Source organism: Dreissena polymorpha, chromosome 5 (assembly GCF_020536995.1).
Source record: "Dreissena polymorpha isolate Duluth1 chromosome 5, UMN_Dpol_1.0, whole genome shotgun sequence".
In the NCBI taxonomy this organism is placed as follows: Eukaryota; Metazoa; Mollusca; class Bivalvia; order Myida; family Dreissenidae; genus Dreissena; species Dreissena polymorpha.
The window spans coordinates 46,583,776-46,599,064 of record NC_068359.1 but is presented as its reverse complement, the minus strand read 5'-3'; the positions used below and the strand labels follow the sequence as shown (position 1 = coordinate 46,599,064).

Here is a 15,289-nt window from a genome sequence, read left to right as displayed (position 1 = left end):
AGATGGCAATAAAAACATTATGCACGTCATTTCATTTTGTTCCTACATTAAAAATTCTGGTTGCTATGGCAACAAATAAAAAATTATTATTTCTGACAATGGTGGAGCCGGTAGGGGACATATATTGCTTGGCAATAGTCTTGTTATTTTACATATATTGATGAATTTTTGCGATGAAATTTGTTCACACCTTGTGTAATATGAAAAAAAATCAAGCTTTAAGCTAATCATGGTAAAATTGACTTAAGAATATTAGAGAAATCATGGACAGGCTCAACAGTTTGGAAACAGGTTAAGTAACACTAATATTTTTACTTTGCTAGATGAATGGTCTCTATGTATTTTGTCTAACCTTGTTTGCATGATTGAATAGAAGGAACAAAATTCTCATTATAAACATTGTAAATTAAAAAGATTTTTCCAAGATATTTCTGGCCAAGCAACTTCTTGAGAAAAAACTTAAATGTCTGTTTTCCTTCTAAACAACTGCCACCGCAAGTATATTTTGACTGTATTAAGTACTGATGAAACTCCGTGAAAGTAAAAACAAAGGAAATAATAAATGTAACTGCATTTTTAGAGCTAGAAAATCACTTTAATATTGAGCCTCCTTTTAAATGCAGTCTCTTCTAAACAAAAATCCAGTTCAGCCGGAAAGTGTAGTCCTTTATTAGCCTGTGTGGGCTGCATAGGCTTATCTGTGACGACACTTTACACATGCATTAAGCCCAGTTTTCCCATAAAACGGCACGGTCATTAATTGGTTGCATGTTCTCTCCAGGGAAGGTGACCATCGGTGCAGCGCCGCCAAGGAAGGCTCCAGTCAACGTGGGAGGCGGCGGGGGTAGTGTGGGCACTCTGAAGATTACGTGGGATGTGAGTGCAGCGTGCATGTGTTCAAGAATTGATAAAATGATACACTGTAATTGCAATATAAATCGGTTAACGGGGTCCAATCTGTGAACCTGCGTTATAAACGCAACTGTGTTACAAAATTGGCGCTCATAATGGGCAATTTATGTTTCCATGTAATCATCTAATTCGCCAAGACATGTATAAATATGTGTAGCTAATAATAAAAAACAGTAAACTATGATAATATTTAACTGCATCCGTTTCCGCATGAATTGTCCTGTTTATTTTTGTCCCAATCTTTTTCTTGTTTATTTTATTATGCCCCCGGTAGGGTAGCATATAGCAGTTGAACTGTCCGTCAGTTTGTCCGCATCTGAAAACTTTAACATTGCCCATAACTTTTGCAATATTGAAGATAGCAACTTGATATTTGGCATGCATGTGTATCTCATGGAGCTGCACATTTTGAGTGGTGAAAGATCAAGGTCTTCCTTCAAGGTCAAAGGTCAAATATATGGCTTCAAAGCGGCGCAGTAGGGTGCATTGTGTTTCTGACAAATACATCTCTTGTTAGTGGTGTTTTCCCAGAGCAAAGCTCATATTAACCCTTTGCATGCTGGGAAATTTGTCGTCTGCTAAAATGTCTTCTGCTGAATTTCTAAAATTAGCATTTTCTTCATTTTTTTTTTCAAAAAATACTATCAGAATAGCAAACAGTTTGGATCCTGATGAGACGCCACATTCTGTGGCGTCTCATCTGGATCCAAACTGTTTGCAAAGGCCTTCAAAATTCGGTTCCAGCGCTGAAAGAGTTAATATAAAAAGGCCATTTTGTAGCCCTGAAGTGCCAAACACTGATTTGTTATTTCAGCCCTTGCACCCAGAAGACCACGGTGGGTGGGGTATAGGGTATGAAGTGGAGTACAGACGTAGGCCTCCAGATGCGCAAGCAGGCGGCAACTTCAAATGGACAAAGGTAGGTTGTTGTGTTGTATAAAATGTTTTCTCAAAGCAAGGCACATTCCCCAACTCAGAAGGCTTTCTAAAAAATTTCCCAATCCAAACAAGGTGATTGACAACAGACATGTCCTCGGTTGGTGGCTTTGAGGTGGTAAGCACCTTTGAATAATTTGATGTCTTAATTAATTCAATGTCATTGAGGTGGGGTACTATTGGTGGATTTGGAAGGGTTGTAAGTAACAATGTTTTAAATATCCTAGTGTTGTTGGATGATGTGCTGATGCTTGCTTGTTGAAACGGCAAAATAAAACAATAGCTGTTTTGAATTATGATAACTCTAGCCTTAATCATGACCTTATCTTTGAAAATGTTAATGGCTAAACATTTAACAAGTTTTAAGTGAGGAAACTTTACTTTTTTTAAGACAGACGTCTTAAACCTGTCTACTGGTAGACAAATATACCATTTTACATGAACATTAATGTACATAATCTATGTATAATACTATGACACCATTTGCGCTATTAGTTTTCATACAATTTAGTTGAGAAATAGAATTTAATATGTTAAAAATACATTTAAAGAATATCATTAAATCCATCCTCAGGTGGTGTTTAGTTGAGAAATGAGCCTCACGCAGGGCAACCCAGGGTAAATGCATGTGCGTAAGAAGTCATCCCAGATTAGCCTGTGTAGTCTGCACAGGCTAATCATGGAGGACACTTTCTGCTTTATGGACTTTTTTTGTAAAAAGGAATTCTCTTCTTAACAAAAATCAATCTAGTGGTAAATGTTGTCCTTGATAAGCCTGCGCAGACTGCACAAGCTTATCTGAGGCGACACTGAACAAACATGCATCAAGTCCGGACTTCCAAGAGACTCAAATATAATTTAGTATGCTAAACAGCCATTTAAAACATATCTATTATTTCATCCTCAGCTGATGTTCAGTTAACCCTTTACCACTTAGATACGTATTTTCACGCATTTAAATGTAGTCCCTTAGAAAGTTATATTTAATTAAAGACCTTTCTTACGAGTTTCAAGTTTTTTAGGCTTCATTTCCAACCCTTAGATACTGATGAGCAGCAAACAGCATAAAAGCTGAACAGACTGCGAGTTACTCGCAGACTGTTCTGGTTTTATGTTGTTTGCACCTTCTGACATTTAGCCATTTGAACTTTGCTTCTAAGTGGGAAAGGGTAAGAAATGTAATTGTGTTAAACAAGCCATCTAACAGATGTCATTAACTCCATCCGCAGGTGAATGTGACTGGCAACGTGGGGGAGTACTCAGCAGAGATAGGCGGGGAGAACTACTTCCTGGAGTATCAGGTTCGAGTCAGCCCCTACAACAATAAGGGAATAGGGCCTGCAGGAGTCAATGACAGTGTCATGTCAGCTGAAGCAAGTAAGTGGATTCTCTATTTTTGCGTATAATGGCATCTGCACACAGAATAAGACATTTTCTTTGGTTATAGCTTTATAAAACCCTGGCTTAATTCACTTAAAAAATTGACCAATTAGAAAACCCTTGCTTAATGCACTTTGAAAATAGACAGATGAGAAAACCAAAGCTTAATTAACTTATAAAAATAACCATTTAGAGAACCATACCATAATTCATTTAAAAATGACTAATCGGATAACCTCGGCCTATTTCACTTAAACAATTTACCAATGTGAAAACCATACCATAGTTCACTTTAAAAAATTGACCAATAAGATTCAAGAACGATATGAAATAAACATTTTCACTGGTAAATATGTCTTGGTGAGCCAATTGATAATTTAATATCATGGAAAGTATTTACAAAATCCTGTTTTCAATTGGCAACAAGATTTGTGTTGTGATGTTCTTAAAATGTGAAACATATTTATGTTTGCAATATTCTCTTTAAAGGAAATGCAATCATGAAGCCTTCCATTGCCAATTAATAAAAATAACAACTTCTAACACTTCTTAGATGCAAATAAAGAAGCAAATAAGGTCATAGTAGCACTAATTAGGCAAAATATTTTTAAATAATCCATAAAATGCACATGAATTGAATTTTTACCCTAGCAAATTGAATACTTGCACAATCTTTCTGAGCCATGCAAGTCCATCTTTGTCACACCCTGGAAGTTACATTTTATGACATGACTATGACTACTGTATGTTAATGACAAGTGAAATTGATTTCCTATAATACTGTACATATTCCAACTCTAAGCTGAACATTTCTATATCATTTACAATTACTTCACATGTAACTGAAATAACAAATTGTATTAAATCCATGAAATCACCATGTTTCTTTTACGTGAACCTTCCACCCCAGTTCCCAATGGTATCCCGAAGAATATCTATGCTGAACCACACAATGAGTCGGCTCTAGTTGTGCGCTGGGATCCGATTTCTGACACGCGAGAGGTCATCAAGGGAAAACTGGCTGGATACAAGGTATGTACTTCAAGGTAAAACTGAATAGATACAAGACACATAAGTATGTACTTAATTGGAAAACTTGGTTGATTAAGGTATGTACTTAAAAGTAAAACTGGATATATACAATACACATTAGTATGTACTTAATTGGAAAACTTGGTTGATAAAGGTATGCGCTTCAAGGTAAAACTGGCTGGATCAAGATACCATATTTTTCTGCACTATAACTTTTTTCCAGATAAAATTTCATGCTGTTGCATCTTGTTCATGAGCAAAATCTAAATTTATAAGACAGAATTACATAAATGAGAGAGCTGCAATAACCAATAAAGACAATTTTAAACAGAGTGTGCAGTACTTTGTGATTTTTGATAAAAGAGATACAAGAAAATGATCCTACAATAACTGGAGAGATATGTTTTCGCTTTGTGGTGTTCTGTATTAGTCTTTGATGAATTAAGAATTATCTGATATATTGGTAGCTGAACAATAATGTGTGGGAGTGTATTGTCAAATAGTACAAACTTCCTAATAAAAAATTCAAATTCCATACCAAAATAATGCCTTTATTTTATGTACAAATATACCATTGCAATGTCCTTTGAATAAAAGGTTACAATTAAATAATAAACAAGACTATTGCCAAGCAAGATATGTCCCCTACCGGCTCCACCATTGTCAGAAATTCCACCATTGTCAGATTTAAAAAAAATATTTGTTGCCGTAGCAACCAGAATTTTTTTACATAGGAACAAAATGAAATGACGAGCATAATGTCCATATTGCCATCTATCCATGTTTCAAGTTTCATGAAAAAATATGAAGAACTTTTAAAGTTATTGTAGGATCCAGAAAACCACCATTTTCAGCACTATTTCTAGTCTATTTGTTGCCAAAGCAACCAGACTTTTTGATGTAGGAACGAAATGAAATGACGTGCATAATGTCCATATTGCCATCTATCCATGTTTCATGTTTCCTGAAAAAAAATTCAGAACTTTTAAAGTTATCACAGGATCCAGAAAAGTGTGACAGACAGACAGACACACACACAGAGCGAAAATCATAAGTCCCCTGATGTGAAACCGGTAGGGGACTAAAAATAAAGAAAAAAAGCATTGTCAGTGTATTAACCCATTCCTGCTCAGAAGCAAGGTGAACATTGCTATATGCAACCAGCATAAAACAAGGACTGCCTGCGAGTAACTTATCAGTATCTAAGGGTTTGAAATGAATTCATTCATATCGGTCTTCAATTAATTTAAGGGATCATGAAAACATGAAATGATTGTTTAGATTCATTACTGGCTGAAAGATAGAGAGACCCAGTCTGAGGCCAGACAGAACATCATCTATGGCAATGCGGACCACGGCCTGATCATTGGTCTGATGCCGGACACCTTCTATACAGTCACTGTGATGGTCTTCAATGGAGCTGGAAACGGTGTCAAAGGAGAGGTCTACCATCAGACTACTGATAGATTTGGTGTGTAAACTTTAATATAAATATACGTCATCACCATGAAGTGTAGTTGTGCAGGACAGCAGGACACTTTTTAGCTCTACTATTATATATGAAATATATATAGTGGAGCTATCCTACTCACCCAGGCGTTTCTGTGCGGTTTCCGTGCAAACGTTAAAGTTTTTGTACTACCCCAATTATTATGCTCCCCCAAAAATTGTTGGGGGGAGCATATAGTCGCCGCTTGGTCTGTCCGTGTGTGTGTGTGTGTGTGCGTCCATCCGTGCACAATTTTTGTCCGGGCTATTTCTCAGCAACTAATGACTGGAATTCAATGAAGAGATGAATTTTCACAGTTATGGCCCTTTGAAATTTTCCATTAACTGTACATATAGTGCAATTCTTGTCTGGGCTATTTCTCAGCAAATAATGACTGGAATTCAATGAATCTTTTTGGGAAGCTTCACTACCAAGAGGAGATGTGCATATTATCAGCCGGTTCTCGTCGGATGATTTTTCATCCGGTTATGGCCCTTTGAGATTTTCAATTAACTGTACATATAGTGCTATTCTTGTCCGGGCTATTTCTCAGCAACTAATGACTGGAATTCAATGAAACATTATGGGAAGCTTCACCACCAAGAGGAGATGTGCATATTATCAGCCGGTTCTCGTCGGATGATTTTTCACTGAGTTATGGCCCTTTGAAATTTTTAAGTTGCTAAACCATCCAATTGAATTATTTTGTCCAAAGTTATGCCCCTCAAGACGTTTCCTTTTATCTGAATATATAGTGCAATATTGTGACAAAGAAAACCTTTGGGGAGCATCACCCGTCTCCGACGGTTTCTTGTTTTCATTGTCCCTTGACATATTGCTTTCATATTTTGTATACTTTTTTACCAACATGACCTAAACCTTTAAACAAGAGCAGACAACTCTATCAAGCATTTTGTCATAATTATGGCCCCTTTTCCACTTAGAATATGCAGCAAATGTTAAAGTTTGCGTACTACCCCAAATATTTTTATTGTCCCTTGACATATTGCTTTCATATTTTGCATACTTGTTTACCATTATGACCCCAACCTATAAACAAGAGCACACAACTGTATCAAGCATTTTGACAGAATTATTGCCCCTTTTATACTTAGAATATGCATATTATTGATAAATCTATGTTAAACTTTGCGTACTACCCCAAATATTTCCTATATCCTTTGACATATTGCTTTTATATTTTGCCTACTTGTTTACCAACATGACCCAACCTATAAACAAGAGCAGACAACTCTATCAAGCATTTTGTCATAATTATGGCCCCTCCACATAGAATATGCAGCAAATGTTAAAGTTTGTGTACCACCCCAAATATTTTCAATGTCCCTTTACATATTGCTTTTATATTTTGCATAGTTGTTTACCATCATGACCCCAACCTATAAACAAGAGCATACAACTGTTTCAAGCATTTTGACAGAATTTTTGCCCCTTTTATACTTAGAATATGCATATTATTGATAAATTTATGTTAAACTTTGCGTGCTACCCCAAATATTTTCTATATCCTTTGACATATTTCTTTTATATTTTGCATACTTGTTTACCAACATGACCCCAACCAATAAACAAGAGCAGACCACTGTATCAAGCATTTTGACATAATTATGGCCCCTTTTACACTTAGATAATTGAACATTTTGCTTAAATTGCCATAAATTCTTTATTTATGATCACATTTTATTATTACTTTGACAAAACAACACTTACCTGAATACCACAATGGATTCCACCCAAACAATACCCCACGCCTCCACCCAGAATCCCCCCCCCCCCCCAACCTCCCCCCCCCCCCCAATTTTTTTTTTTAAAACATCATCTAATAAATTACCACACCCCACATTATACCCCCTTCTCACCCCCCCCCCTCCCCTCCGTACTCCCTCCCCTACCCCCCCCCCCCCCCCCAAAAAAAATGTTTTTTTTTTCCTTTATTTATTTTTGAAAGATCGTCTAATAAATTATTGAATATGAACAATTTCCCCATGATAGCTTATGTTAAACTGTCAAGCACTCGAATAGTCGAGCGCTCTGTCCTCTAACAGCTCTTGTTTTATCCCTTGTGATTCACATGATTCCCCGAGTTCTTTTCCTTCGAACCATGAAGTGTAGATATGGACGACACTTTTTTTCATATCCAGTGATTCACAAGATTCCTGAGTTATTTTTCCTTGACCTTAGCTTAAGTGGTGCAAGTGTGTTTGTCTCATTTGTGATAGTTAGATCACCTAAGAAAAAAATGGGCTCATGGTGAGCTTTTGTGGTTGATAGCTCTCTTTTGTCACCCATGGTGTGTCATCAACAAATATATTTGAGCCTCGCTCTGTGAAAATGGGGCTTAATGCATGCTCGTAAAGTGTCGTCCCAGATTAGCATGTGCAGTCTGCACAGGCTAATTAGGGACGACACTTTCCGCTTTTGAGGTATTTTTCATTTAAAGATATTCTCTTTTTAGCAAAAATCCAGTTGAGGTGGAAAGTGTCTTCAAGCATTAGCCTGTGCGGACTGCACAGGCTTATCCGGGATGACACTTTAGGCACATGCATTAAACCCCATTTTCACAGAGCAAGGCCCATTTGGTATGTGACTTCAGATTGTGGTGCTCTACAAATGTTGTTCAAATCATACCCCTGGTATGAAAATTACCATACACCATTACAGAGGTTAGCGATTGCTTGTTCTTCTGAATAACTCGCAGTCTGTTCAGGTTTTATGTTGTTTGCTGCTCATCAGTATCTAAGGGTTGGAAAGGAAACCTTTAAAACTTGAATCTAGTAAGAAAGGTATTTAATTAAATTTAATTTTCTAAGGGACTACAAATGCGTGAAAATTTGTATCTAAGTGGTAAAGGGTTAATGAAGTTTAAAAACTGACATGAGGTGTCATTTCATACCATACTATTTTATGCCCCCGGATCGAATGATCGGGGTTATAATTTTTGGCCTGTCTGTCTGTCTGTCATTGTATGTGTGTTTCATTGTATGTGTGTGTCTGTCCCAAAACTTTAACCTTGTTCATAACTTTTGCAATATTGAAGATAGCAACTTGATATTTGGCATGCATGTGTATCTCATGAAGCTGCACATTTTGAGTGGTGAAATGTCAAGGTCATCCTTCAAGGACAAAGATAAAAAACACAATCCAAGGGAAGAAACATGCTTTAAAGGGAGACAATTTCTATTTTAAATCATTTGGCAGATCATTTTCACAAGGGAAGTAATATTTTTTAAAGGGATATAATAATTTAAAAATATAATTTCAAAGCCGCGCAGTAGGGGGCATTGTATTTCTGACAAACATATCTCTTGTTTTAAAGAGTAAATTAATTAGTGAGGGATCCTGTGACGAGGAAATCTGTGAACAAGTCCTTACTTTGTTGCAGCTCCACTGACCTATCCTGTGGACATCAAGATCTATCCCTATGGTAACCACTCAGTGATGTTAACATTCCGAGGTGTTAACACGGGCGTGATTGAGGAACCACTCCTCGGTTACAAGGTCAGTCACATTACTCTTTGTTAACCTATTTATTTTAGCTCGGTTACATCAAAAGCCTAGGGCCTATTGTAACGCTCTTGAGTCGGTTTCCTTGGTAGAACCAGTTCTTGGTCTCTGTCGGAGATCTAAAGAACTCTCCCACAGTGGGGATCAAACATGTGAACTCCTATTGCTAGGCAGACACCATTTCCACTAACCCGTGGCAGCCTGTGTTGAAATCAACATCACTTGATTAAAAATGAGTCAATCAAGATGATAATCAGAAACATAGTGGTGATTTGGTGAATTTGGTTTAAAGGTTCAAACGCGGATAATACATAAAACTGCTATTAATTGCATAACAGCCATATCGCCCTAAAGGTTATACTTAAAAGATTTTAAGTAAAAAAAATTCACTGATTTTTAGCTCAGATGTTTTCGGAGAAAACCCGAGGTATTGTCATAACCTGCTCGCCGTCACCCGTCCGCCGGCGTCGTTCTTAAACCTTTACATTGGCTCTAAAATCAAAGTGCTTCCACCTACAACTTTGAAACTTCATATGTGGATGTACCTTGATGATTTCTACAGACCACACCAAGGTTGGGGTCACTAGGTCAAAGGTCAAGGTCACTGACCTCTAAAAAAAAAAAAAAATCTGACAAGCTTTCATTTATTAAAAAATGCACCTGCAGCTGAGCGTTGGCACCCGTTATGCGGTGCTCTTGTTATCTTTCTATATCTGTGTAAATGCTGTATATGGGGATAGTAATCGGTGTCATTGATAGCTCAAGTTATCAACGTTACGTACTATTTGAGCCACGTCATGGGAAAAAGGGACTTATGCCATATGTGGCAACGGTAGTTCCAGCCCAGCCTGCTCAACCATGAAGTCTGGTCAGGAGCTTCACTGTTGGCTAATGAGACCACAAAATCACGCGTGACAACAGCTGCCAGCATAGCTCCTTACCAGACCGGGCAACTGCACAGACTGCATATGGCATAAGACCCATTTTCCCATGCTGTGGGTCATTAGGTCCACTAATTATCTATTAAGTCATATTTCTTCATCAAAGCTCACAAAATTGTATGACGCTCAAGCAGAGTCTTTCTAGTTAACCCTTTCCCACTCAGAGGCAAAGTGAAAATGGCTATGTGCAAACAGCATAAAACCAGAACAGCCTGCAAGTAACTCGCAGTCTGTTCAGGTTTTATGCTGTTTGCTGATCATCAGTATCTAAGGTTCTGAGATGAAGCCTTAAAAACTTGAATCAAGTAAGAAAGGTCTTTAATTAAATTTAACTTTTTAAGGGACTATAAATGCGTGAAAATACATATCCAAGTGATAATGGGTTAATTATAAAATTTATATATATATATATCATTTCCAATGATTCACACATTCGCAAGATATTTATCCTGGAACATGACTGACAACACATTCCTGACAAAGCTTTATTTATATTGTCAAATGGCCATATTTGACGCGTGCAGGTGAAGTACTGGCGTGACTCTGAGGACATCCGCAATGCCAAGGAGGCCAATCTGGAGCGTAATGTGGAGGGTGTGCTGTATGATGTGCAGGTGAACACGCTCTACCACTGTCGCGTGTACGGCTACAGCGTCGGTGGAGACGGCAAGGGCAGCTCACCGGACACACTCTTCACCTACACAGGTAGGCAATCTCTTGTTTTTGACTTAACCTTTTTTGTTTTAGGCTCAATTGCATGGAAAGCCTTGGGCTTATGGAAACGTTGTCTAGTCTGTTTCCTGGGTATAACCAGTACTTGGTGTCTTTAGTTTGAACCAATGTATTTTAGATTGATCTCAACAACAGCTATAGGCTTATTAGGTACGTTGTTGAGTTCTTTTCCTGGGTATACCTAGTACATGGTGTCTTTAGTTTGAACCTGTTTATTTTAGATTGATAGCAACAACAGTTGAAGGCTTAAAAATTTCAAAGGCTGTAGAGTCTGTTTCTTGGGTTCGAACTGTACTTGTTGTGTCTGGGTGAGATCTAAATCACACTCCCACAGTGGAGAATGAACCCATTATCTCCCGGTATAAAGGCAGACAGCATATCCACTACGCCACGAATGGACAATAAATAGATGTAATAAATCATAAGTACAACTGGTCAGACTGCATAATACAGATTTGTTGTAATAACAAGGTTGAGGTAGATTCAGTTTTAATAACCAAGAGTAAGTTCAGCTTTAAATGGCAATTTGCATGTTAGTCATAAATATTGTATGCATTTTATTAATTAGGTGAAACAATTTGTTGAAGATCCAATAACAAAAATATTTAATAAAATATTTTGAAGGTCCTGTAATAACATAGACTACATCTTTTCAGTAGAGGTGCAAATGAATAGTCCCAAGGAACTGAGTGATAAATATTTACTTATCATTATAATACAGTGTAAAAAATAGATGGACATTGCGTAATGTCAGCCTATTGCATTAAACATTGTGTAAAGTCAGCCGCTTTCCATTGCAGAGGAAGGTAGGGTGATCGGTATACAGGTGGATCCAACCACGTCCAACTTTGTGTACGTAGTCAGGGATGATATCAACACAGCGGCGATGGCGTCTTATGGAGCAACCCTGCTGATTTCCATCATAGCCGCAGCTGTCTTATGGCTGGTTTAGTGTGGACTGCTTTGCAGAAATTGAAATATAAATCATTGTATTGCAATTTGTATGAAAACTGTACAGAGAAATTTACGATTTACCATATCACCATTGATTGCATGATACTTAAATACAGGCTTTTCTAATTGTTGAATGTGTATGTGAGCCAACACAATTTCTAAGAGCTTTGTTTCCATTTATTTTCTCAAATGTCTTATACAGGTTCTGTGATGAGTCTTTCCTACGTTTTTGTGTGTGTAAATTCTGTATTTCTCTCTTTCCCGATAGATATGATGCACCTTTTAACAAGTGCTTTTATTATGTGCCATTATCATGACTCAATAATGTTTATGTTAAAAAAAATCCATTTGTTTGTAAAGACATCTGAAATCCTGCAAGTCAATGCAGTTTTAAATTTTGTATTTTTTGTATCATATATTGTTCTTTAAAAAAAGGTCTTTTAAGTTTTAGTAATGTGTCTGCATTGGACTCTTAAATGAAAAATGTGATTCAATAGACTTATTCTGTCATGTTTTCTCATGTGATTTTGAGTGATAAGAATTTATAGGTGTGTACTAAATATGATTGTGCTGTTGTGTGCTGGATCAATGTTAGTCTAGAAGATGCCGAATTTCAAACACTTAGGAACTTAATTTTGGACATTTTCTCAAAAGAACCTTAGGTTCTTGTATATTTTCTAAACATCAAAATCTATCTTCTAGACTGGTATCAGTTGTAGTCAACAGGTACATCACCTTATAATTGAAACTTACTATAATTGTAACTTACTAAACTTCATTGTCTGTCCTTGACAATATCTCATTTAAAACTTAATTCGAGTTTCCTTATTGTAGCCGTGAATTTAGTTATGAAAAGATTTTCGTTCAATGTCCTTGCTTTAAACTAAACGTTCTCTCCATAGTTTGTGTTATTATTGATAACCTTTATTCTCTTTAAAGTATACAATTTTTGTATCTTATCTGAAATTTAAAAAGAAAAATACAGAGCTTTTGTGTGTCTATTAGATAATCCTGTATTTTTTCCATTCTCACTCATGCTTATGTGATTTTCATGAAATACACCCATTTACTATTTAAATTGTGTGTTTATAATGTGTGCATTTGAATATTGAATTCTTAAATCAATGTCATTATGTGGTATTTATGATTATTTCACATTGTTTATCAACATCCCATATGTACATTCATCATCTACATATACCTAGAATTGTGTTTATTCTCTTTTTGTAATGATAGGTTTAGGTTTTGTATAGATTTTAGATATGTGCACTATTTTTGTACTCAATTTTTATGTAAATAGGTATGTGTAATTTGTATGAATACTGCGATTTTCACCTCAGACCCTTATTTCATGTAAATAGATGGTCTTTGCAAGAATTTTTACATTATGGCGTGTCAAGTTCAACAGGTTTAAAATATAGGTGAAGTGAACATGTTTATTGCTAAACCAAAGATAAAAAGAAATAATTTATTGTACTAACCTAACGTTTCAATATTCCTCAATGCATATTGTAACAGGCAAGATGGAAAACAAACATTGATTATGCTTACAAAGTGTTTATTTTTAATTCCTTGAATGACTACTGCTATATACGGTTGATGTTAAACTGTTGAGACGTTTCATGAAGTAGGGTCCTAATTATATACCATCAGCCAATCAGAATCTCAAATTTTTTCAGCAATAGACACATGATGCTTTTCACTCTGCTTTCTGAAAATATACACAACTGTCTCGTTTTACTTTCTTGCCTGAAAAATTGCGTCTTCTGTTCTAATGTTTGAATGCCAGGTGAGATCAGGACTCTAGTAGTAATAACATTTTCAAACGATCAGCATAAAATGGCTGTTGCAGCAAAACAATTATGCCTTTGATGTTTGATTGTGCCTTCTCATAAATGTACATGCCCACCATGAATACTTACTGTACAATTAATGAATTCGGTCTTTGAAGTGACCGTCTCTTAACCTCTTACATATCCACAAAAAGTCAGGGTTTATTTAATCAGCTCATATTTTGTTTGATAGTCGGAATTTGCTAACCTCAGCATTTTGCTTACTTGTAGTATTTCTTTGATGCTTAATTTTGTATATATGTTTTAAATTTTGTTTGACACAAAACTGACAAAAGTTGTTTGCTTCTTGCTGTTACGCACAAGATGAAATTCTAGTACGTAATTTGATTTTTTCAATTTATTTAGTAATAAATAAAATTTTAGAGAAATAAAAGGGAAAAAAGAATCGGCTTTGAATTTTTTAAAGTAATACATGAGAGCATACAACAGTTTGTATACAAAATGAAAGTGCTTTAAGTTTGGTAGTCATTCTAAGATAATCAAATTTTGCACAGTACAATATACTGTAGTTATACTTTTATCATTCAGTTGCTTCCTTTCATTCGCTGTAATCTGCTTATAATTACAATAGTTTGTATAATTGTACAATTTAATTGCTTCCTTCCATTCGCCATTATGTGCTTATAATAAATTATATTATATGTATTCATCATTCCTATGTAATTGATTACATTCCTCTGTGAAATATTAACTTCGATTTTACAAGTCCATAATTTATATTATATTCTTGAAACAATACCGGTATTCTGTGTACATGTTTCTTGTATGTACCATTTATCAAGTCAAACAGTGTTGTTGTTTGTTTTTTGTTTAATCAATTTTATCTTTTGTTTCTAAATAAAATAACAAGTCCAGCTATATAATGAATTCCATACAGATGTATATTCAAATATGTTTACCCTTTTGTGTAATAAAATAGTTTTAGATACGTGTCTTTATTATTTCTGCTGGAATGGGAAATTATTCCTCAGGTCTGTGTTAACTTCAAATTTTGAAAATAGCACTACTTAGATTTACTTAAAATGTATTTGATCTAAAAACCAATATACTTACATAAATGCATACCCATACACAGTTAAAACAAGACATGTCTTTAAAAACAAGAGCACCGCCTTGCGGGTGCAGACCGCTCATCTATTTTCTTTTTAAAGGTGAAGGGACTCTCATTTTCAATCACAAAGGAGGGAGGGATGGAGTGAAGAGGGGTGTATAGTGTGGGGACGTGGACATTTATTACATTATCTTCCAAAAATGCGGGAAAAAAATGCAAAAAAAAAAAAATCGGGGTGGGAGGGGGGGGATTCTTGGGTGCGATGGTTGGACGGTATTTCAAACATAAAATAATAAAAATATATATTTGTGTTTTTTAACCGTTTCAAAAAAATATATAATTGGGGAGGTGGGGGTGGGGTGGTATAGTATAGTGTGAGGGTGTAGTGGTCATTTGTGAGATGATCTTAAAAAAAAAAATATTAGGGGGGGGGGGTTAGTATAGTGTGAGGGTGTGGTGGTCATTTGTGAGATGATCTATAAAA

At 35.9% G+C, this 15,289-nt stretch overlaps 1 protein-coding gene across 1 annotated transcript in view; it reads left to right on the top strand.

Moving 5' to 3' along the window:
* LOC127882373 (contactin-5-like) overlaps nt 1-14,682 on the top strand; it is an 80,340-nt gene extending 65,658 nt beyond the window's left edge. Inside the window, exons 20-27 of the mRNA XM_052430971.1 lie at nt 782-876; nt 1,727-1,831; nt 3,078-3,225; nt 4,139-4,260; nt 5,542-5,731; nt 9,153-9,268; nt 10,740-10,920; nt 11,748-14,682. Coding sequence (XP_052286931.1) covers nt 782-876; nt 1,727-1,831; nt 3,078-3,225; nt 4,139-4,260; nt 5,542-5,731; nt 9,153-9,268; nt 10,740-10,920; nt 11,748-11,899 — 1,109 coding nt within the window. The 3' untranslated portion in view covers nt 11,900-14,682. The remainder of the gene's footprint in view (nt 1-781; nt 877-1,726; nt 1,832-3,077; nt 3,226-4,138; nt 4,261-5,541; nt 5,732-9,152; nt 9,269-10,739; nt 10,921-11,747) is intronic.
* Nucleotides 14,683-15,289: the final 607 nt, after the last annotated feature.